The 24,270-nt window shown below is 44.3% G+C and overlaps 1 protein-coding gene across 1 annotated transcript in view; it reads right to left on the bottom strand.

Annotated features, from left to right (window-relative positions):
- The window catches only part of slc30a6 (solute carrier family 30 member 6), a 72,879-nt gene continuing 48,609 nt past the window's right edge, over positions 1 to 24,270 (bottom strand). The window contains exons 9-15 of the mRNA XM_037782492.1: positions 22,046 to 22,140; positions 16,893 to 16,941; positions 6,944 to 7,063; positions 6,193 to 6,295; positions 6,038 to 6,085; positions 4,833 to 4,901; positions 1 to 1,032 (exon numbers count right to left, since the gene is read on the bottom strand). Coding sequence (XP_037638420.1) covers positions 406 to 1,032; positions 4,833 to 4,901; positions 6,038 to 6,085; positions 6,193 to 6,295; positions 6,944 to 7,063; positions 16,893 to 16,941; positions 22,046 to 22,140 — 1,111 coding nt within the window. The 3' untranslated portion in view covers positions 1 to 405. The remainder of the gene's footprint in view (positions 1,033 to 4,832; positions 4,902 to 6,037; positions 6,086 to 6,192; positions 6,296 to 6,943; positions 7,064 to 16,892; positions 16,942 to 22,045; positions 22,141 to 24,270) is intronic.

Here is a 24,270-nt window from a genome sequence, read left to right as displayed (position 1 = left end):
TTGTTATTTAATTCAACACTTTATTTCCTCCCAACAGGAATGCTGTTTAATGGTGTTGCCACAAAAAGGTTTCCTCACAGCCTGTCAGCTCTGCAGTGAGGTTGCTTCCCAAGATCCTGATAAAAAAACCAAAAAAAAAACAGACTCAAACATACCAAATCCATCCACAGTCAACCTGTTGGTCCCCTTGTCAGCAAAATAAATACCACAATATATTTGCCATCTTCTCTTCTAAAGTCAGGGGAGGCTCACACTACTAAACTTTAATCTGAAGTTACCATCTTAAATGTTTTAGTGTCTGCCGTCCAGCCTGGACAGGGAAATAAACGTCATCCGTCTGAAATATCTGAAGAAACTCGACCTTCAACATGAATGAAAGTATCTGTAAGTAATGTTCTGGCACAATCAGGGTTGGTATTGTCTGTACTGCGACTGTGAAGGCAGAGGGTTGTTGGTTCCAAACCGGAGCGGCACCGTCGACCCTCCGAAGGCAGTTCTGTAGCTCTGAGAGGAAGGCACCCCGCTCCCACTCACACCCAGTCCAAACCCTGGTCCGAGACCCTGAGCACCGAGTCCCAACCCACCACCACCGGGCCGCACTACGCCCTGACTCAGCATCCCCGCGTAGGGAGACGCTCCGTAGGTGTGTCCCACGCCTCCGTAGGGCCTGTGGGCGTGGTGTCCCACGGAGGGCAGGACCACCGGCTGCGCGTTCCTCCCCGGCGTGTCGAAGGCAAACTCCGGAGGAGGGCTGCTGGGTTTGGAGGGCGTGGAGGTCAGCGGGTCCATCTCTCCTCCTGAAGACAAGAGCAGAGGAGGAGTAGAGGAGGAGGAGGAGAGGGCGGCGTAACCTTCAGGACCCTGAGGGGGACCAGATGAGGAGAGGGTCCCGGTGAGGAGGGGTCTGGTCCAGTCGTCTTTAAAGATCTGGACGGTCAGAGTGGAGACGAGCGGCAGCAGCCGGTTGGTGACGTGAGCCAGAACCAGCTGCTCGTTGGCGTCGCGGCGGATACGAACGTGTGCAGAGCCGGCCTGAAACAGAACGGTAGAGGGGGTGAGTGAAGAGGGGCAGAGGGGTAGAGAGACCAGAGAGAGAGAGGGCACAAGGGAAATAAGTCAAATATGTTTTAACATTTGAAATCATTTCAAAGCAGTTATTACAAAGTGATTTACACAAAAAGAGGAAAAATGTCTTTGTCTTTTGGCTGATGGGTCGCCACAGAGGATCATCTGAGAACCTATTTTATGATCCGCATATTTGATTTGGCGTAGGTTTTACACTGGATGCCCTTCCTGATGCAACATGCAAACTCCACACAGAAAGGTCCCGCCCAGACCGGGGATCGAACCCTGGACCTTCTTGCTGTGAGGCGACCCCTGTACCACCGTGCCGCCCAAATGAAAGTCCTCTTTTTTTTTTTTTCATCTCGGGCGCTAAAGTTATAGGTCTTGTGTACACAGGATAAAAACATCCAAATCATCTTTTCAGGAGTTTTGGGTAGTAAATTTTAATTCTGGACCTGCGCAGGTCAGCAGCTCTTCCTGTACAGAAGGACTTGACTATGTAAAGGCTCAGTTTTACAAAGGACATTTGTATAGTTAGATAGAAAACTTAATTAATCCTGGCAGAAAATGTCACTGTTACAGCAGCTTGAAGCAAAAAAAGATAAAGAAAGAGCACAAAAAGATACAATACTCCATGTCGTCTGTCCTGTTAGTTCCAGTAATTAAGGACAAGGCTGGTACACTCACACTTACCAGTTGCTAATGGGCTTTATACATAATAATACATAATAATAATTCCATTTTCAAAGCAACTCAGACTAGATTTTATTGTTCAGTGATGCTAGCCTGTATCTGTCAGCCGTCATGCTGCTTCCATCAGAACTTAAAAAAACCCTCCAACAGCTGATTAAATAATCATCACAATGACTCCATGACCTTCATCGCAGCACGTTTCACCTCAACATTCAGCCTTTCAGTTCTACCTCTGACCCAAAAAACACCAAACTGAGGTTCTCATTTCCTCCTCGTTTGCTAATTTTAACGTCAACGACCTCGAAAGGACAGAACACACACACACGCACATACACACACACACACACACACACACACACACACACACACACACACACACACACACACACACACACACACACACACACACACACACACACACACACACACACACACACACACACACACACACACACACACACACACACACACAGAGTCCCCTGTGGGGCAGAAGTGCAGTCAGAAGGTCAAATCAGTTTGGACAGCTGCTCTGTTAGCGGTGGGCCAACAACCAACAGTTGTATAACTGTAGCAACATCAGTCACAACAACAACGGGAGCAGCAGCAGCAGCATCGATAACATAAATACTAACAACTAGAAGCATCAGGGCTGATGTAAACAGAGGACGCTGCTCCACCCGCAGGCATCAGGAGGTACTACACACACACACACACACACTCACAAACACAGAAACACACACACAGCATGGAAGAGTGGCACCAACATCCCTGATTTAAAAAAAAAAAGAGATCAAATCTGTCTAATAACCGTCTCACACACACAGATATACTGACCGCAGGACATCAAACAGAAATACCAAAAATCATGATATGAAAATGTATGTGTTCTCACATAAAACCAATCAGAGATCATTTGAAGTTTTCATTTTTAGTTAAAACAAGAATGTGTTTGAATTGTATTTAAAGTGATCTAATTTATTATTTTGTTTTTATTTATTTACTCCAGAAAAGGGGTCTGGTGATGTATTTGTGCTACGTTAACAGCTCTAGCGTTGCCTGAGGCATCATATTGCCGCCGCACACGTAGTCTGCGTAACTTTATTGAGTTTCCGACAGACCGTGTGTGTGTGTGTGTGTTGGTGGTGAGTGTGAGGTTGTTGGTGGCGTTCTAGGTGTAGCAGTGTGTGTACATTGCTCCGCTCAAGCGAGCTGGAAAGACGGGAGTTAACTTCCTGTATCCTGCAACTCCGGCTCCGCCTCTTAAGGTGGGCTGTTAAGGTGGACCAGCTATTTTTCCTTAAAGTGACGAGCCGCTGCTCTGAGTTTTGCTCAGCTTTTTAATTCATTATTAATATTTCTTTTAACCGTTTTAACCGATAGCGTTAATCGGTTAAAATGCTTAATGACGGTTAACGGTTAAACGGTTAATTATTAACATCCCTAGTTGCGAATGGTCGCGAGCAGCTCTCTCCCGCCAGTAAACAACATTAGGGTGTAGCTTTATTGACTTCCGGGTAGAAACAGTCGGGATTGTACAGTACACGCTGTACAGCGCCAGAAACAGGTTGAGATAATGAAAAGGAAAAAAAGTGTGAAAATTGCCATAAATCAGTAGAAATAAGGGAGAAATGTGACCCTGGGAGGAAACCGGGAGAGGGCGAAGAAAAACGGGAGTCTCCTGGGAAAATCGGGAGGGTTGGCCAGAATGACGTGCTTCAAACACAACTGCAACGTCCACGATTCGATTCCCAGCCGAGGGAGTTTTGGTGCATGTCATACCCTTCTCTCTCTCCACATCTCCTGTCTGTGTCTCCATCACATCACATTGTAAAATATGGGCGAAACTCTTTCTTCTTATTCTAAAAAAAAAAAACTTTAACAAACGAACCAAATAATTCTCAAAACAAGGCCTACTTCCATTACTTGGTGTTTATGAAGCTTTCAGACACACAGTAAGTGGACACATAATAAGCCAAAGCCAAACATAGTAAATGGTCCTTGTGTTGAGAATCTTTTGCCAAACGCCTATTTTCCATCGGGAATTAACATTCAGGGTCAACAACAGTTCAGTTAAATAAGCTACAATTAATAATCTGCATTCAATTCTGAGAGCGGAGTGTGTTTCTGCAAAAAGGCAGACAGATGTTGGTGTGTGTGTGTGTGTGTGTGTGTGTGTGTGTGTGTGTGTGTGTGTGTGTTTGTTTCCGAGGACCTCAGCCCTGAAAGCCAGCTGGGCTTGTTTGCTGTCGCCACAACAACGTGCAGACGACTACGACAACTCGACACAGATAACAACAGTGTTCCCTCCAAAAAAACTGGAGACGGAGAAAGAGAGAGAGAGAGAGAGAGAGAGAGAGAGAGCGAGAGAGAATATCTCCGCATGAATGACTTGTTCCTTCTTCTCGTCTGGGTGAACAAATCCCTGCTGATCGTCACTCCGAACGGACGAATGACAGAGAGGGGTGAACGAGACGAAGGGGGGGGGGGGAAACAACTAGAAACCAATACAGAGACGAACAAAAACACACTAACTAACTAACAGGAGGATGGAAGGAGTGAGGGAGAGAGAGAGAGAGAGAGAGGATAGAAAACAGGATGGAGACGGACAAAAAGTCAGAGGGAGGGATGGAGGGAGCTTTACATCGATCTGAAACGAATGAATTGCTAATTTATTTAGGAATTTGCTGCCCTAAATCCCAATAACTCACCTCATTACCTTTACTTCTTGCTCACAGGTGCATTTTCTTGAATAAAGTTCATCAAATTGCCACAAACAAAGTGGCACATGACAGACCTGGGGTCAGGTCGTATTATTATTATTATTATATAAGGAGGAGTGGCTGGTTTCTGGGTCTCTGGAGAAATAATGGAGTTGCTGTATGCACTGTACATACACAATGTAAAGAGCTGAGTCTCCATCACTTTCAGCTACAACTAAATAAAATCCTATTTTAACAATAATGTGTTTGTTTCAGCCAATTAGAAAGAGCTTTTTTAACTAACAGCTACAAATATGTAACATGGAAAACAGCCTCATGTCCATTTTTTCTGGTTTCTTTGGCGGGGAAACGTACCAGAGATCCGAAGCCGACAGTCCAGAAGTGCTCATTCCGAACCTCCAGCACTCCGTCCAGAGTCGACACCTGATTGGACACAAAGTGGAGCCATTAACCAATAAGAACCACATAATATGAAACTATAAGAAAGTAATCCATCGGTACCAACCATGTTATGGTAGCTTGTCGGGAAAGAGGTTAAATAATGCTCCAACGCAAAATTTTAGCAAGGAAAAACTGGCATGACCATTTTCAAAGGGGTCCCTTGACCTCTGACCTCCACATATGATAATAAAAATGGGTTCTATGGGTACCCACGAGTCTCCCCTTTACAGACATGCCGACTTTATGATAATCACATGCAGTTTGGGGCAACAATTAAAAACAATTCATTCATTTCTAATTTATGACTAGAACAATTTGACGCACCGTGCTGAGCTGTGAAATCTTCAGATTTCCAGCTTTCAGATGATGTACACCACTTCTATGTGACATCTACTGTTGACCTGCTATCTCCCCCTACAGACCTCCTGTACCCCCCTAAAAAAGTCAAAAGCTGGTTTATTGTGGGTCTAAGAGGGTTAAAGTTATGTAGCTGAGGTTTGATTTAAAAACAGGCAGTGTGGGGGACAGCCCAACATGTGGAGCTTTGGAGCTGCAGCTGTAAAGGCTCGGTCACCCCTGAGCTTTAACCTATAGACCTCGGGACAGTCATAAGCAACTGCTCAGTGGATCTGAGTGTCCTTGATAAAAGATGTGGTTTTAAAAGGTCTGAGAGAGAAGTTGGAGCTCCCCCATTTAACGATTTATATGTTAATAATAAAATATCAAAATCAATCCTAAAACGCACAGAGTGAAGAGAAGCCAGAATAGGGGAGATGTGCTCACGTTCACGTGTACCAGTTAATAGACGAGCTGCCGCGTTCTGAACAATCTGCAGGCGAGACAAAGAGGCTCGGCTAACACCGACCTAAAGTGCATTACAATAATCAAGATGTGTGGTGATGAAAGCCTAACTGTGGACTGACATCTGATTTATATCAGTGAAGCTTTAATGTCTCCGAGGGGTAATTTGGTTAACAGACAGCAGGCAACAACGATTATTGCAGAAAGAATACAACAGTGAATAAAACTAACAATCAATACAAAAAAACAAGTACACACAAATACACAGAAAGCAGACATACAGTACGTTGAATTAAACGTTAAATCACTCCTCTCACCTCTCGGAGCAGTTTGTCCAGTTGGCCGATGACGTGTGACGGCGTCGTCTGTGAACGAGAGAGGACAGAAACTCATTGTGATCACACGCTTCCTAAAGTGTCCCGATGTTGGACTGTGAATACAGTACGGACAGAGAAAGACGGGTTCATCTTACCTGCAGCAGAACTTTGCCGCTGTAGACGCTCATGGGATACATGGTGCCAAAGGTCATGAGCGCGATGGCGACCGCCGACGCCGTGTCCACCGCATTATAGTTACTGAGCACACACACACACACACACACACACACAGCAAATGACATCAATATTTACTGAATATCCAAGACATTAAAATGCTTCAAGACAAGATCATATTAATCAAACATTCTTACTGGATTAATTTAGAAATTTCCAAAGTAAAAGTCCCTAGAAGTGTATAATTCAACTTTTCCCCATGGTCTAGTGTTAAAAAAGTTAACAAAAATCGCAATACTTGTAGGATCGCAATACTTACTATACTTACTTACTTACATATATTGCAAAACATATCGAAGTATGGTGATAGTATCGAATCGAGAGATAGGTGTATCGTCCCAGCCCTATTGTTTTGCATAATCGGAGCTAGTGGACGCATGTGAATGTTGAACAGAACCTTTTTTATCATCGTCCCTCTTAATGATTCAAGTCACCACACTTTTGCCACCCATTTGAAAGTCTCACTTCCTGTCCCGTCTCTGCGTGTTCTTTCCCCCACTGGAGTGTTTTTACATCAGGACACATTTCAAGATCAGTGCAGATAAACATCAAGACAATTTAAAGCAGCCAGAGGGTGACCCACCCAGCCTGAGAAAGCATCCCTGGTTTCACTATGTTGGGAGGTGAATTTGGGGATTTACCGGCCACACAGAGAGATCGATGAATTCTTACTTGATTTCTATGAGCATGTAGGTGATGCAGAGCGAAAGAACTCCCGCCATGTTGATCAGGACGAAGGGGTTCATACGGGGCAGCAGCACACTGCTCAGACCTGGAATGATGCCACACAAACTGCACACACACACACACACACACACACACACACACACACACACACACACACACACACACACACACACACACACACACACACACACAAACAACAAACAAACAGAAACAGGATTAGTGCACATGATCACCTCCAGATTTCCACACTAAATCAACTACAAATGCTCTACAGCTCCAAAAGAGGGAAATATGATAAAACATTGAAATGAATCTCATCATAAAGAAAAGAAGAAAAAAAAAGAAACACTGATTGATTTTGGTGATTCTATTTACAGGTTTGCCTCACCGTCCACCTTGTTCGAACTTGACCCGCGGTATCACACCACCCTGAGTTACAGTATGCCACTAATTCTAGCTTCAGGACCCATCATGGTACCTTATACAACATGGTAGGATGGTCATCCCTCACATAGCGCAGGATGGTACATTTTAGTCTATAAGAACATCTCTGAGCCGGAAGTTTGCATTTCTGCAAAACAGTTATAATCTAAGGTCACATAAATGGCTTCAGTTTAAAGTTCCTTCTATCAGTACAGAAGCTGGCAAAACAAGCCTGATCCACTACTGTCTCGGTCCTGGAACAATCTGCAGGCTGAGTTTAAACTTCAGACCCTTACCTCTTTAAATGATTTTGACTCTAATGACTATATGATGATGTAATGTATTTTGTCGTACCTATTGTTGCCGTTGTGATTCAATGTCTTGTTATGTGTTGGATGCTGCTATCTGACCCTGTCTAGGCTAGGTCTGACTTGTAAAAGAGGTTTTAATCTCAATGTGACTTCCTAGTTAAATAAAGGTTAAAGCTTCAGTAGACAGTATATTTTTGTCATCATTGGGCAAAAATTCCATAATAACCTTTCAGCATATTGTAATTCAAGTGTTCTGAGAGTTAACTAGACTTCTGCTCCTCCTCATGGCTCTGGTCAAAGATTTTTTAAAGCCTGAAAACAATCACAGGTCATTTCAGAGAGAGAGCGTTCCTACATGACCGAAGCTCATTTTACAGCTAAACCGTGCACTACAAGATGATTCTGAAAACATTTGAGGAGAGAAATAGGCAATAACATAAGAAAATATTGATTCATATTTGATCAGCGCTGCCTAGTTTGATCGTTCGGTCAGAGTTCGCGAGTGATTAGCAGCCGGCTCTCATAGACTGCAGCTGGACAGCAGACCTCAGATCAGCTCTTACTGCTTGTTTTCCTCCGGTCTGTGAAATCTTGCAGATGCCGTTAGGAGCACCGGAGGACACAGAGGAACATGATGTTTTTCAGGTTACCTGTTTCATGTACTACGGTCATGATATAGCGATCGTTTTATAAAAATAACTTTTTTAATTATATTTTCTCCAATCTTGCCTACCTCAGCTTTACATATTGCGATTCAATATTACAATTTATTGCAATTTTTAAAAACTTTTGAACTTTAGACCATGAGAAGAAATTCAATCATACACTTCTAGGGACTTTTACTTTGGAAAATATCTAAATTAATACAGTAAGAATGTTTGATTTTCAGCATGTATGTAGCCAGAGATGACCTGAGGTCAAATATATCAGTCAGGAATTATTCATTACATTTTTTCCAGCAACCCAAAAATCAAAGAATAAAGACATTTCCCCTCACAAATTAGTGGCATTTTCTTTTTAATTTATAAGGTACATGTAATGTTTTATACTTCTGGTGAATATAATCCAATCAATCTTATTTCTTTGTATGTATTTTGTATATGCGGTTCCCTTTGTTAACACCTTATTTTGAAAACCGGACGTAGTCACACAAGTCATAGTCAAGTCAGCACACTGACACACTAACAGCTGTTGTTGCCTGTTGGGCTGCAGTTTGCCATGTTATGATTGGAGCATATTTTTTTATACTAAATGCAGTACCTGAGAGGGTTTCTGGACAATATCTGTCATTGTTTTGTGTCGTTAACTGATTTTCAATAATAAATATGTACATACATTTGCATAAAACAAGCATATTTGCCCACTCCCATGTTGATAAGAGTATTAAATACTTGATAAATCTCCCTTTAAGCTGCATTTTGAAAAGATAAAAAATGTGTGATTTATTTGCTATTAATCACGATTAAATATTTGAATCGATTGACATCCCTAGTATTTCAGTTTTTTAGTTTCTGTGCTTGAGGCTCTGTTACGTTTTATCTTTGTCCGGTGGTGGTTTATTTTTGTTTATTACTCTTCTGTTTTTAATGCAAATGTTTGGACAATAGTTTCTACTCTTCCCTACATGAGTAAAACACACCCAGAAACAACAATAATAACAGGGGTCAATTCATATTTGAACTAAACGCACCAGCTTCTCTGTCTGCTCCCCCTTTTCTATCAAGGAGTGAGTGTGTTCCCTCCTCCTCCTCTCTAAGCCGTAGCCTCCCTGTGTTTATGTTTGTCTCAAGGATTAGGCATTTAACCCGATCACACCGCCATAATGGACTTTAGGGGACTTGAACAAGAGTTGATGGGATCACTCTTGTTTTGTTTCATGTTATGTTGGTCTAAGACCGCAGTCTAAGCTCCAACAAACCTCCTCTACAAACATCCTGCCTCCACAACAGTGAAGGAAGCAAGGAAGAGCTAACAGCTATTTTCATTATCCCTTCATCTGCAGATTATTTTTCCAATGAATCATTTAGCCCATAAAACATTTTCTTGATAAATGAATCATTGACTAATTACACTGACTACTCATTTCAGCACCAACATTGCACACACTACAGAGTACAAGATGGGATTAAAAATAAACTGTTTGCTTATGATCAGCTGTTCAGACTCAGACTCCAACACAAACTACACAGAAGCACCAAAACCGCAAAGTTATATCTAGTTAAGCCCGTTTTGCAAAACAGTGTCAACACTTGCTGCTCCAGCCCCCCCGACCGCGGCCAGAAGACACAGAGGAGCTTTGGTCTCCAGGGCCGGAGTCGATGCTGCTCTGCTCCTCTGCCTGCCTGCCTTCACTCACACACCTCTCACGTGCATGCGCGCACACTACACACTGCAGAAGACGGGAGGCTGAAGTAGGACAACACAGTATCAGCACTGATTCACGGAGAGACCTTCGTCTGGTCAGCTAACATTACTGCCAAGCAGCTGAAATATAGAGTGATATTGTGCTTTTAGCTGACGTGTGTCGCCTCACTGTTTTGAACGATGCTCGTTCATGTCCATGTAGAGCGAGCACAAGCGCGAGCAACAGGGCGCTGACTTTCGTTGACTAAACGGCCACAGGTGTCGCTATTAACAAACAATTTCTGATTCTGACATAGAGTCCCTTTAACCAATAAGATTAGTGCGTCGCATACAGCGGTACGCCAGCTGCAGTGTATGAGCACAACAGACAACTGAGTCCCCAGTTCACCGTCAGGAGAGTTACTGTAGCAGCCACGGTGTTGCGGACATGCAGCCACTTTCCCAGTAACTCTCCACCGTACATTTGGTTTAGTTTAGCAGGTTGTCAGCTGTGTGTCTGACCGGCGTAACGATAGCGAGTGTCCGACAAACCGTGTGTGTGTGTGTGTGCTACTTGTGCAGCTGTAGCGTCGCTGGAGGCTTCGTGCTCGCCGTTGTCACAAACATACGGTCTGTCAGCGCGGCGTAACTTCAGCGAGTGTCTGACAGACCGTGTGTGTGTGTGTGGCGGCGGTGAGTGTGGAGTTGTCGGTGGCGTTATAGCTGTGAACGTAGCTGGACAGTGTGTGTGCAGTTTATTTGTCGGTGAATAAATGCTACAACTCCTCAGCTCAAGCAAGTTCAAGAGACCTGAGCCGACTTCCTATATCTTGCAACGCCGGCTCAGATTCTCTTAAGGTGGACTGTTAAGGTAGACCAGCTTTTCTCCTTAAAGCGACGGGCCGCTCCTCTGAGTTTTGCTCAGTTTTTTAAAGGGACTATTTGTAATTTTCAGAATGTCTTGTTAACAGCGACACCTGTGGCCTCGAAATCAACGAAAGTCAGCATCGAGCTCGCTCTTGCTCACTCTAAATAGACATGAACGAGCATCGCTCAAAACAGTGAGGCGACACACGTCAGCTAAAACCACAATATCACTCTATATTTCAGCTGCTTGGCAGTAATGTTAGCTGACCAGACGGAGGTCTCTCCATGAATCAATGCTGATACTAGTGTTGGCTTTTCCTGCCTCAGCGCTCCTCAACGAGTTACGTTATCGCCTCCCGACCGCAGCCGGCAGCCGAAGACACCGGCACCCGGTCGGTAACGAGACGATAATGTAACTCGTTGAGGAGCTCTGTCACTTAACAAGACACGGAAAACCTCTGTTGGATCCGGAGGAGCTGCAGCAGTTATTTCTGCACAAACGTTCACTGTACATTCACTAGATATTCTCAGAGCTACTGACTCTTCTGCAGTGTGGAGTGAGCGCGCATTCATGTCTAGAGGTGGAGCGAGTACGCGAGAACGCGCGCTCTGTCTGAGTGAAGGAGAGCAGGCAGAGGAGGAAAGGCAGCGGCCACACGCTAACGCGCATATGCGAGCGCGCATGTGTCCCGACCCGGTACATTTATACGCTTCAAAAGTTACAAACAGTCTCTTTAATTAATTATTAATATTTCTTTTAGCCGTTTAACCGATAGCGTTAATCGGTTAAAAGGTTAATTATTAACATCCCTACTCACAACTGAAACACAGATTATAAGGAAAAATTTCTTGTCAAGAATTTACAAACTTTTAATAATAAACAGACGATAATCTCCCACGACCGGTCCGAGATTGGGAAAAAGATCTCGCCGTCACCATCGATGGCAACTCCTGGATGAACATCTACAATAACACCTTCTCAATGACCCACAACCGCAAACTGAAACTTATTCAATACTAAATTCTACACAGAGGTCACCTTTCACAATATAAACTACACAAAATGGAACTCATTGACAACAACACCTGTACACGCTGCACATTAACCCCCCCCACCACCTCCATACAAACATTCTGGACAGACATAGCACATCAAATATCCTCAACCGTAGGTCGCAGCATTCCAGTATGCTCTTCTGCCTGTCTGCTGGGGGACCTCTTCTCAGCGTGACATCCCTGTTCTTAATCCTGTCTGCAAAGCTCTGACTGACTTCAACCTCGGAAACAGCCATCTATTTTTCATAAATGATGTTTGGGATTCGAGTTTGACGACCCTGCAAAGCATGACACAATTATGTGTCTTGGAAAAGAGAAATGAAGATATTTCTACTTTCTTGAATTGCCCTTTCTGACAGCAGTAATGACTCCGTGTTTGGCCTCAAGCTTTCAGCTGATTCCCCTAAAAAACCCTAAACAGAGCCGACCCCGTACACGCTCTGTGTAACACACCCGGTCCTGGGAACCGATTAACGGGTCAATGAATGCGACTCCGGGCGAATCGGCCCAATGCCGCGTGTCAGATTGAATTTCCAATACGTCAAAGGGCAGCGCTCAGAAGCCGCCGCGGCCCGATGGCGTCAAGCGCTGTCACAAACATGAAGAGGAGCACGGTGGCTGGGCGCCGTGAGGTGTTTGTCATTAGATAACGTTTACAAAAAAACAAAACGGTGACATGGATGTCAACACGTAATTAATGTCAAACATGTCATTCAGAGAGTCACATTTTACGCCACCGGCGGGACTTTCAGAAAAATGAAGAAGGGGAAAGGAGGAAAAAGGAAAGGAAATATCTGTGCATGTGTGTGTGTGTGTGTGTGTGTGTGTGTGTGTGTGTGTGTGTGTGTGTGTGTGTGTGTGTGTGGAGGGTGGGGGGGTGGGGGGGCGGGGGGGGTTATGAAAGTTTGTGATATCGTCCAGCTCGGCTTTAATTAGTCAATCTGAGTCTCGTTAAAATGGCCAGCAGAAACCGACAGTGGGGATGATGTCCTCAAAGACAGACGGCGAATAATGGAAGGACTGCTGGGACTGTATGAAAGCAGATATATGATGATTCACCTCTGGACGCTCTGTGTTCATATCAAACCCACAGAGTCAGACAGTAACACAGAGCCTCGGTCTGGACTCCTAAAGCTGAGCAATGACTCACAACGTTTGAGCTGGAACAGATTCAAGATGCTTTCTTTCTCTGCAGGAATTTAGATTCTTGCAGAAAATACTGTTTCATGTTTAGTTCTGGAGTCTATACATCTGTTAATATTTGTGAATAACTGTGGCATCTGATGCTTTATTCTAGGGGTGTGACGAAATATTGTGCCACTAAATATCGCGATATAAAAACGTGACGATATGCATCGTCGAGACAAAAAACTGAATCACGATATCAGGGCATAATAGGTATATCTAGTCATACAAGCACAGATCTGCGTTCTCTCGTCTTTTTCAGTGCTTTGTTTGAACAGACGAGGGCGCTCTGAGTTCAGACCAGTAGGTGAAGCACCGCCTTCACCGTCGTCTTGCTTTTTTTTACAGAAATAAAACCCATTTAGTTCATTTTGACGTATTAGCGGCATGTTATCAATAGATAGCCGGACGACGGATGCTATAATCTGACAGTGAATGCATCTTAAGGAGTCAGCTCAGAGCGGCAGGTGTCATATTTCACACACACGGGACGAGAGAGAGAGAGAGAGAGAGTTGGCAGACCGAGAGATGGCGGAGGATTTGGTGTCAAAGCGAAAAGCAAACGCGCCTATTTGGCAATATTTCAGATTAAAACTCAGTGCTATAAGGGAACCATAACGTTAATGAGGTAGCGTTAATGAGGTAGCGTTAATTGCCGCGAGGAGGACAGAGCGGTTCCAGCCGGTGTGTGGGGCACCAGGTAGACCCCCTGCGGCCCCGCAGCAAAAGCCGGACTGGAGAGGCCAGACACACAGCCAGCCACCCGTCGGATAAGATAAGAAATATGAAAGCTACACATGTTGACCGTCATCTTTTCCTGTAAAATGTCCGGTGTAATCTGTAACACCGGTGTTGTCACAAGTTTATTAACTGGTGGGAAGATTTCCTCGACGTCACATCCCTAGTGCTGGTGTGGTTAGTGCACGTCACATCCCTAGTGCTGGTGTGGTTAGTGCATTTGCAGCTGATTTGCAGCCAGGCAATAATGGAGGAGTCAGGCCAAATTAGCATAGAAGATGCCCAAACAACAGCATTGTTTTGCATTTTGTGTCTATTGAGTAAAAGGCTACGTTTTCAGTCATATATTTTCATCATTCAAGTTTTGTTAAAATGACTGTTATAATATCGAATCGAATCGAGATCGTGAACCCAATATCGTGTGTCGTATCGTGAGCTGAGTGAATCGTCACACCCCTACTATATACTGTAGCATTATCTTTCCACTTACATTCACTGCATGTGGTTTGAAAAGTCTAATGTCTAATTGATCTTGTTAGAATAGTTTAAGGAAATGATTTACTTAATTCAACTAAAACCCAGTGACAAGGCTGGAGAGTCTTCAATTTAAGAATTTAGTGAAGGACGCCAACGACTTTCAGCCATTTGTATTATTATTTCAAAATGAACCCTAAAAATGATATATATATATTTTTTGGGGGGGAGGGAATGAACTGTATCCACAGCACCTTAAAAGTTCAGACATTATTAGCTCAGACAGACAGCGAGACGGACGGACGGACGGACAGACAGACAGACAGACAGACAGACAGACAGCGAGACAGACAGACAGACAGCGAGACAGACAGACAGACAGACAGCGAGACAGACAGACAGACAGCGAGACAGACAGCGAGACAGACAGAAAGAAAGAAGAAAGAAAGAAAGAAAGAAAAGAAAAGAAAAGAAAAGAGTTGGGTATGAGATTGGCAATCCCAGCAATCCCGTAATCCCTCTTGATGCATTGATATAATCTGACGTGTGTTAATCCAGACACGTTGCAGACAGAGAGAGCGAGGGATTAAAGCAGAGAGGATACTCTGCTCTGTTGGCTCCACACTGGACTCAACACTTGTTCACACTCTTTATATCAAACTCATTCTTTGGGCAGACCTTTTTGTGAATTTGACATGATGTCTTTTATTTTTCGCAGGGGCAGCAGGCTTAGCAGGGAATTCCTGCATATGCGACCAAAATGGGCGCACTCTGGAGCCATAGAGACATAAAGATGGATGAAATGACAGCTCCCCAAAAGTGAACCCAAAACATCTGGATTGCCCCATGGTGGCTGGCTGAAGTATAGCTCATAAATCCCAACCGCGTCGGGCCCCCAGGGCGGGGCTCGGCCCACGTAAAAGGCGCCAGGGGTCTGCGGCGATGTCGGCAACCCACCCGACCCGTTTTGATACACAAACCAAGGAGTCTAACGCACGCGTGAGTCAGAGGGGGCAAGCAAAACCCCGTGGCGCGCTGGCTGAGGTGGGATCCCAGCCACGTGGGGTCGGGCGCACCACCGGCCCGTCTCATCTGCACCGTCGGGGAATTGGAGCGTGAGCGCGTGCGACAGGACCCGAAAGATGGTGACGAGTGGTTAACGTCACGCTGCCGTAAAGTGGTATCGGAGTCGTTTTCGAGTACGAGTACATGAGCACAGTATCGGACCCGATACCCGGTACTGGTATTGGTATCGGTGCATCCCTAATACAGTCTATGACACACACACACAGACACACAGAGAAGTCGGGCTTGTGGCTGGTGAGGCCGACAGAGCAGCAGGCTTTATATAACCCAGTTGGCCCCCAGTCCCTGCTGAGGTTAAGTAGGGACAGACTATTACAACACAGCCAGTAACACACACACACACACACATACGCACAGATACACACAGTCAAGCAAACAAATGACATGCAAACACACACTGGAAAACGCACACGTACACACATACATACATACATACATACACACACACACACACACACACACACACTAAGTGCTTGTATGAAGGCATACAGAGCATCTCTCTCTATCACACACAAACACACACACACACGCACGCACGCACAAAGACTGGAAACTAGGCTGGGACGTCCTGTTCATTTCTGCCCTCTCAGCCAATCACAGCTCAGTTCTGCTGCTGCACAACTCTCCAGGCTGTCGCCCCCAGTAACCTGCACTGACTGAGCTGCTGACTGTGTGTGTGTGCGTGAGTGTGTGTGCATCTTATACTTCACCCACTTCAGATGTGGGAATACACAGTGGAATGTAATATTAATCACAACAGCATCGTTCTGCTTTGGAGTCAGTCTATATGTTATTATGGCAGCACGAAGAAAGACGTAAAGGTCTCCTGAGGTGTGGGAAACAATAGGCTACTACTGTATTTGCTGTACAATTAGAAACCCAGACTTTAAAATAACTGAACAGGATCCACTCACACACACACGCCCTCGAGAGGTGATCAGTCAGCTATGGATAAAAGTATCAGATCACTCTGATAACAGGGCTGCAGTTACGGTGACCTTTGGCCCTTTGAACCCAGGTCAAGAGGGGGGAAGCTGGGAAGCAGATGTGTGTGTTCTTATGTCACTGTACGATAACACTGATCTTGCAGCTGTTTCTGAGAAGCTCAATCAATGAACCAATCTGTCCGTCCACCTGAGTGCATGACCTCACACTGACTGAGGGTAACCTTCGACCCCCAGAGGAAGACTCACAGATTCACAATGTAAGCAGTGACACACAGGATGGGCACTTTTACCACCATCAGGAGTGTGTGTGTGTGTGTGTGTGTGTGTGTGTGTGTTGAGTCAGTGTAAGTTGATCCCTACTGTTCCTACCTGAGACTAAAATCTGCTGATGAGGGAGAGAGAGAGATAGTCAGAGAGAGAGAATAGGAGAGAGGGGGCTGAAAGAGAGAGAGAGATAGAGAGAGAGAGAGGAGGGTTGAGAGAAAGTGATGCAGATGTTTTTACCTTCGACTAAGATCTGCCACATGTTCCTGAAGCCAACTGCTGCTGGCCGCTGGAGACAAAGACAAAGACAGAGAGAGAGAGATGCCTTCAATGTACAACATATCTGACAATTTAAAACAAATAACAATGATGAAAATCATCCCCAGTCTTTAGAAGTATCTACAATCTATCAGGGTGTCTATAAAGGTTCCTGTCGGCTTTCTGCAGTTGGCTTTCTGTTTCCCTAAACCTGGTTTCCATAATCGGATTTATGTATTAGTTATTAAACGTCCATTTCCTCAGCGAGGTTTCTCCTGGAGAAAGCCACTTTCTTGCCCATGCACTGTATTTGTCTCACTACGTTTCTTTTGGTGCAAAAGAATCAGTCTTTTCTGCAGTTTCAAGTCATCAAAATGCACTAAATTTCCGCACATTTATTCACACGTCACAGGCAGTGGGACTCCCTCGGTGTCTAAGAAGTGAAGCCAATGGTGAAGTGCCTGAAACCTGGTTTCTTTCTAATAGCAAACAGGGGGAGACTCCTCTGGTTGCAAAAAGAAGTCTGATTGTATAAATTTAGTCACTTTTATCATAAATGTAGTTATAGAGATATTATGGTTAGGTGTTGTGTCTTTCTAGCCAAACAGCTACCGTGGTGCTAACGTAGGTGGCTCAGCCCCGGGACACACAGGGAACGTCAGCAGCGCATGCCAGCTGCCTCGCTGAACTACAGCGTGTCTCACGTGTGTGGCGTCCACACCAGCAGCCTGTCTGCTGCGTTTCCGCTGCTGTCAGCCCTTTCTTTCTACATAGAGTTTGCCTTTCATAATGGCCATTTCATTTCATTATAAAATGTCATTTATATTTATTTTAGACAGAAAAAAGGTTAAGAGACATGTGGTAATTAGTAAGTAATAGTAATAATCCACAATTAAAACCCCATACTATATTCATTCATGGAGCCCTGCAAGTCACTGCATTTTCTACAACACTGTCCCACAAATATTTCCCGCGCTGCTGACGTGAGCGGTCTGGCCGGGCTCCATGCTAGCAAGCTGTGGCTGTGCTCGGCTCGTGATTGGCTCGGGCGTGTTTCTTTTGATGCAAAGAATCAGTCTTTTCTGAAGTTTCAAGGCATCAAAATGCACTAAATTTCTGCATTCACGGTCACATTTCTGCATGTAAAATTATTCAGTCATGCATCATTATTCACACGTCACACGAAAAGGTTATTATGGAATTTTTGCCTAATGATGACAAAAGCATACTGCCTACTGCTGCTTTAAGGTACCTTTGTAATCCAAAAGACTACAATAAAAGGTGTGTGCTTGTGGAGAATTTTTTTTTTGTTGTTGTCTCAGAAGCAGCATACTTCTCTATAGTCTGACATGAACTGAGGAGCAGAACATTTTACAGTTTCACATGAGCCGGGAACAGAAACATCTTTCTAGTTCAATGCTGCATGAAATATTAAGACACACAGCTGTTTCATTTCACAGCTGACTCCATCAACTCTGTCCTATAGATTTAAGCATCTTCTGGATAAATGACATGAAATAATCTCACAAACTGCAGTTTTATGTTACTAATAATCCCACATATGTGAGAGCAGGTTCTACAGATCTCTTACTATTGGACCCAAACTCTGATTAAACTGTTTAAACAGCAGACGAGCAGGGGAGCAGTCGCCCTCTCCGTCACGATGAAGGATAAAAATACTTCTGGGAGGGGGGAGCGGGTGGATCACCCACTCGTCTTTAAAAAAAGATAAGCGCTCTCGCTCCGCTGCGCCGTCCCACCTTTAATGTTTGACGACACTCTGAGGCCCGAAGGCTCGGCGTCGGGTCAAAGGCCCTTCACATCCCATACTGCTCAGACCTGAGTGTGTGTATGTGTCAGTGTGTGTGTGTGTGTGTGTGTGTGTGTGTGTGTCTGTGTTTGAGTGTGTGTGTTTGTGTGTTGGGGGGGGGGGGTTGTTTGTTTTGCTAGCAGGATGAGTCAGTCTAAACAAACATTTTAATGGAGTGACTTATTTATGATCTGTGTGTACGAGGAGGGCGTACAATGTTGTGTAAGCGCGAGTGTGTGTGTGTGTGTGTGTGTGTGTGTGTTGGCATGTCTCTCTGCCCGCCTGGCCCTCTGGCACACTACATTACCACTGTCTGGAACATGGTTGCGTAATACACTTTTAGTCTCGCTCCGTCAGAGAGAGAGAGTGTGAGAGTGTGTGTGTGTGTGTGTGTGTGCAATGAGTGAGAGATACTGTGTGTTTTGGCAAAGTTAAGTGCCTGTGTGTGTTTGTGTGTGTGTAGTTTCATCCCCCTCCCATCCCAAAATGTCAGATGTTAAGTGATGTTGAGACTGCTCCGAACGCAAGAGCAGACAGCTGACACACACATACACACACACACACACACACACACACGCACACAGACACACACACACATACACACACTGACCTCATTCATCAGTAGACTGTTCATACAGATAGTGAGTCAGCCTGAGAGGAGAGGAGAGGAGAGGAGGAAACAGGGACGAGGGGGAGGAGAGGAGGAAATGGGGGAGAGAAGACGGGAGGAAAGGAGGTTTGGTTTTCAAAATCCCTTTATTGAAGTGCTGCAGGGAGGAGAGGAGGAAACGGGGGAAAGGAGAGGAGAGAGGAGGAGAAAGGAGGAGAGGGCAAAACAAGGTAGAAGAGAGGAGAGAGGAAGAGAGGGTGAAATCAGGTAGAAGAGAGGAGAGAGGAAGAGAGGGTGAAACAAGGTAGAAGAGAGGAGAGAGGAAGAGAGGGTGAAACAAGGTCGAAGAGAGGAGAGAGGAAGAGAGGGTGAAACAAGGTAGAAGAGAGGAAAGAGGAGAGACAAAGGGTGAGGAGAGGAAGAAGGGGAGAGAGGCGAGAGAGACGAGAAGAGAGGAGGAAACAGGGAAGAGGAGAGGGGAGGAAATGGGAGTGGAGATGAGGAAATGGGGAAGAGAAGACAGGAGGAAAGGAGGCTTGGTTTTCAAAATCCCTTTATTGAACCACTACTGGGAAGAGAGGCGGAAACGGGGGAGAGGAGAGGGGAGAGGAGGTTAGGAGGTGAGGAGGAGAGGAGGATAGGAGGAGAGGAGGGGGCGAAACAAGGGAGAAGAGAGGGGAGAGGAGAGGACAGGAGAGAAAAGAAGGAAACATGGGGGGAAACAGGGAAGAGGAAAGAGGAAAGAGGAGGAAATGGGAGAGGAGAGGAGAAAAGGAGGGAGAAAACACGGGAGGAAAGGAGGTTTGGTTTTCAAAATCCCTTTATTGAACCACTGCCGAAAGGAGAGGAGGAAACGGGGGAGAGGAGAGGAGAGAAGAGGGGAAAGGAGGAGAGGGCAAAACAAGGTAGAAGAGAGGAGAGACAAAGGATGAGGTGAGGAAGAAGGAGAGAGATGCGAGGAGAGACGAGAAGAGAGGAGGAAACAGGGAAGAGGAGAGGGGAAGAAATGGGAGAGGAGATAAGGAAATGGGGAAGAGAAGACGGGAGGAAAGGAGGTTTGGTTTTCAAAATCCCTTTATTGAACCGCTGCCGGGAAGAGAGGAGGAAACGGGGGAGAGGAGAGGAGAAAGGAGAGAGGAGGAGAGTAGGGGGCGAAACAAGGGAGAAGAGAGGAGAGAGGAGGAGGAGAGACAAGGGGAGAGGAGAGGACAGGAGAGAAGAGGAGGAAACGGGAGAGGAGAGGAGAGGAGAAAAGGATGGAGAGAAGATGGGAGGAAAGGAGGTTTGGTTTTCAAAATCCCTTTACTGAACCGCTGACTGGAGACGTGGGGAGAGGAGGAAACGGGGGAGAGGAGAGGACAGAAGGAAAAAAGAGGAGGAAAGGATTAAACAGAGTAGAAGAAATAAGAGAGGGGAGATGAGTAAGAGGAGTTAGGAGAAGAGAAAAGGATCTTTCACATCTGTCACTCCTCTCATGTCCTTCCTTCAAACCTTCTTCGTATCCTTCCCTTCTACAGTGACTCGCATCTTTTCAGTTTGACCATTTGTTTCCCTTTTTTAGAGAGAACCAACGGGAAGGAGAGAGGAGAGGAAAGGGACCAAGGAAAAGTCGGAGGCACGGGAGTATGAAAGAGGAAAGGATGGCTCATTGGATGTCGATGTTTCATAACTGACGTTAAAAAAGCACACAGTCTCACTTCTGTTTTTCTAACAGATTCACACTAAGCAGCACTTCTTCTTCTTCTTCTTTCTCTCTTTTCTGTTCCTCCTTTTCATCTCTCTCCCAAACTACTACCTGGCACAAAGCAGTAGTTTGTGAGTGTCTGTTTTCAGACTTGTAAATCTGTCTCTGCATGCATGTCCATTTGCATGTTTGTTTTCACAAATGAGTGTATGCTATCGTCTGCAAATTAGTGTGTGTGTGTGTGTGTGTATGATGGAGGCTGCATCCTATGTGTGTGTGTGTGTGTGTGTGTGTGTGTGTGTGTTTGTGTGTGTGTTGCAGTCTGTATTAGCAGTAGAGCGAGTCTCAGTGAGGTTAATATGTCCCGGGGTCAACACTGGCCTGGCCTCCCCGTCTGCATCTCTCTGTGTGTGTATGTGACCTATAATTTGTGTTTCTCCACTATCTTACGTACGGGCATTTTTTTTGTTGTTGCCATTTTCAAACATTTTATTGCCTTAACAATGAATCACAAACAACCAGCAGTTTAATCCATAATGCATTGGATCGTTACTATAGTTTTGTAGATGCGCTGCCCTATAACATCTTCGTTTTAAATCCAGTTCATGTGCAGTGTTGCATGTCCCTCTGTGCTGCAAAAATGCCCCCAAAAAATAATCTTTTGAGAATAATTTGAAAAACTCATATTGTCATATTTTTAAGTCCACGCGACTATGTTTGGTTTTATAACTTACTGATTTCTGCAATTAGGATGGGACTAACCTCTGATCCCACCACAGCCATTTGTGATTTATCTACCGACAAAACAGTGAGCCAGCGTTTCATTTTACTTCAGTAATCCCCCAAAATATAACAAAAGCCAAATTGTGGCCGTTCCCCAGTGAGGGTGAGGATTATCAAACCTCAACCGTCCGGAGGAGAAACCAAAAAAACACAAAAATCACTAAATCCACCGTCTTTAGAACAGTGTGTGTGTGTGTGTGGTGTGGATTGGTGTTCCGTGTGAAGTTGAACTGGAGTTGAGTGTATACCTTCTGAGACGTAGGTGAAGGGTTTGTTCCTGACAGACAGCAGAGTCAACAGGTTGAAGAACAGAGCGACGAACGTCCCGACCAACAGACGGCCGCTGCAGAGAGACACAGACAGAGAGAGGACTGTAAGAACAAAACATCTTTAACCAGGAAATATCTGACAATTAGCTAATAAGCATGTGGATGACACCTGATGTGAACATATAGTGTACATGTGACTGTAGTGTGGAGACCATAGACATATATACATATACACCACATTGACTCCTGGATCGTACGTCAACGTGGGCGCCATATTGGACCTGGCAAGACTGGCCTGTAACCCTATACTAGTGAACGGGGGAGCTGCCGTTTTTCTGGATAAAAAGCCCTATAACGTCTACATTTCTCAACCGATTTCAACGAGTCGTTATTATATTCAAACGTTCAACGTATCATATCGCGTTTTCCTTTAAGCATTTTTTCACATTATCAACTGTTCAAGTCCACGTCACGTCTTTACAAAACGTTTGCTTCCGTAACATCAGATAAGAGCAAGCTAACGTTCCTTATTGTTAGCTAATCGATATCAGTTAATGTTAGCTTATCGATGATCATATCTGACATGATATCGTGTTTAAGACATGAAATGTACGATATGTGTCTAATATTGCAAACAATAAAACTGATGGCATGTCTTAGTTAACAATTACGCTATTAGATTATTTTAGATGTAATGCTATTAGATGTTTTTTATAATTGCTGTATTAATACCATTATTTCAATAAATTCAGATCATAACTAATATTATTATACTAATATTTATTGTTACCATTATTTATCTATGTACTACTATTTGCCTGTTATTCTGATTGCTCTTATTAGTAAGTACATAACAGTAATTACAGTAGCAGTGTTAGCGGTAGCCTATAGATTGAAAGCATGATCGCTAAAACGGAGGAAGACATTTCATTGTACATGATATTATATTATATTATATTATATTATATTATATTATATTATATTATACAGGGACCTCGCTACACGTATTAACCTTAAACAAAGAAAATAAGCCAAAGCCATACTTACAATTCCTTATGATAAATGAATTATTTTCTAACACGTCAGCAATTCATTTCATGTAAGCCTACGGTACACACTCGATTATAGCTTAACTATCCAGATAAGGAAGAACAAGGGCTGTCAAAAGGTAAACGCAAATTTGTTTTAACACCACTAATTTCTTTAACTCATTAACGCAACTTGCGATTTTTATGTTGTAGCGGGCTCAGTTTTAAAGCTAGAGTGAAGATACTGACATCATATGAAACTAGAAAAACCTAAAGAATCCATTGGTACCAACTGTATCATGCTAGCTTGTCAGGAAAGAGACAGAATAAGGCTCCAAGCTTCCACTAAATTTTGGTGAGGAAAAACTGGCATGGACATTTTCAAAGGGGTCCCTTGACCTCTGACCTCCAGATATGTGAATGAAAATGGGTTCTATGGGTACCCACGAGTCTCCCCTTTACAGACATGCCCACTTTATGATAATCACATGCAGTTTGGGGCAAGTCATAGTCAAGTCAGCACACTGACGCACTGACAGCTGTTGTTGCCTTTTGGGCTGCAGTTTGCTATGTTATGATTGGAGCATATTTTTTTATGCTAAATGCAGTACCTGTGAGGGTTTCTGGACAATATCTGTCATTTTTTGAAACAAGCATATTTGTCCACTCCCATGTTGATAAGAGTATTAAATCTCCTTTTAAGGTACATTTTGAACAGATAAAAATGTGCAATTAATTTGCGATTAATCATGGACCATCATGCAATCAGATATTTTAATCGATTGACAGCCCCGGTAAAAACAACAGAAAAATGGAATAGTGGTTAAAGGAAAAGCCAAAACTGAAGTTTGCTGCCACTACACTAATAGACATAATTTATAATACACATCTCCAACCCCCGCTCGCAAGCACAAAAAGCAAACACACACAACTGTACTCTTCAATACACTAATCACATGGGACAATCCATTTAAGAGCCTCAAAATTGGTCCAAACAATCAGTGGGAGGCAAAGGGCTGCCCGCCAGTGAGCCACTATAACTGGATGATAACCCCCCCACCCCACCTTCCTCTAAGAACAGATTAAAGAGAGAGAGAATATGTGTGCCCGTCTCTCTACCCAGCAGACACCTGTCCCTCTGGTTAGTAGTTGTCTCTCGTGCTGTCCAATCACATC

The sequence above is a fragment of the Sebastes umbrosus genome, chromosome 10 (genome assembly GCF_015220745.1).
Source record: "Sebastes umbrosus isolate fSebUmb1 chromosome 10, fSebUmb1.pri, whole genome shotgun sequence".
NCBI classification, from domain to species: Eukaryota; Metazoa; Chordata; class Actinopteri; order Perciformes; family Sebastidae; genus Sebastes; species Sebastes umbrosus.
Note: the sequence above shows the minus strand (reverse complement) of the source record. Positions and strands in the feature narration are given on the sequence as shown.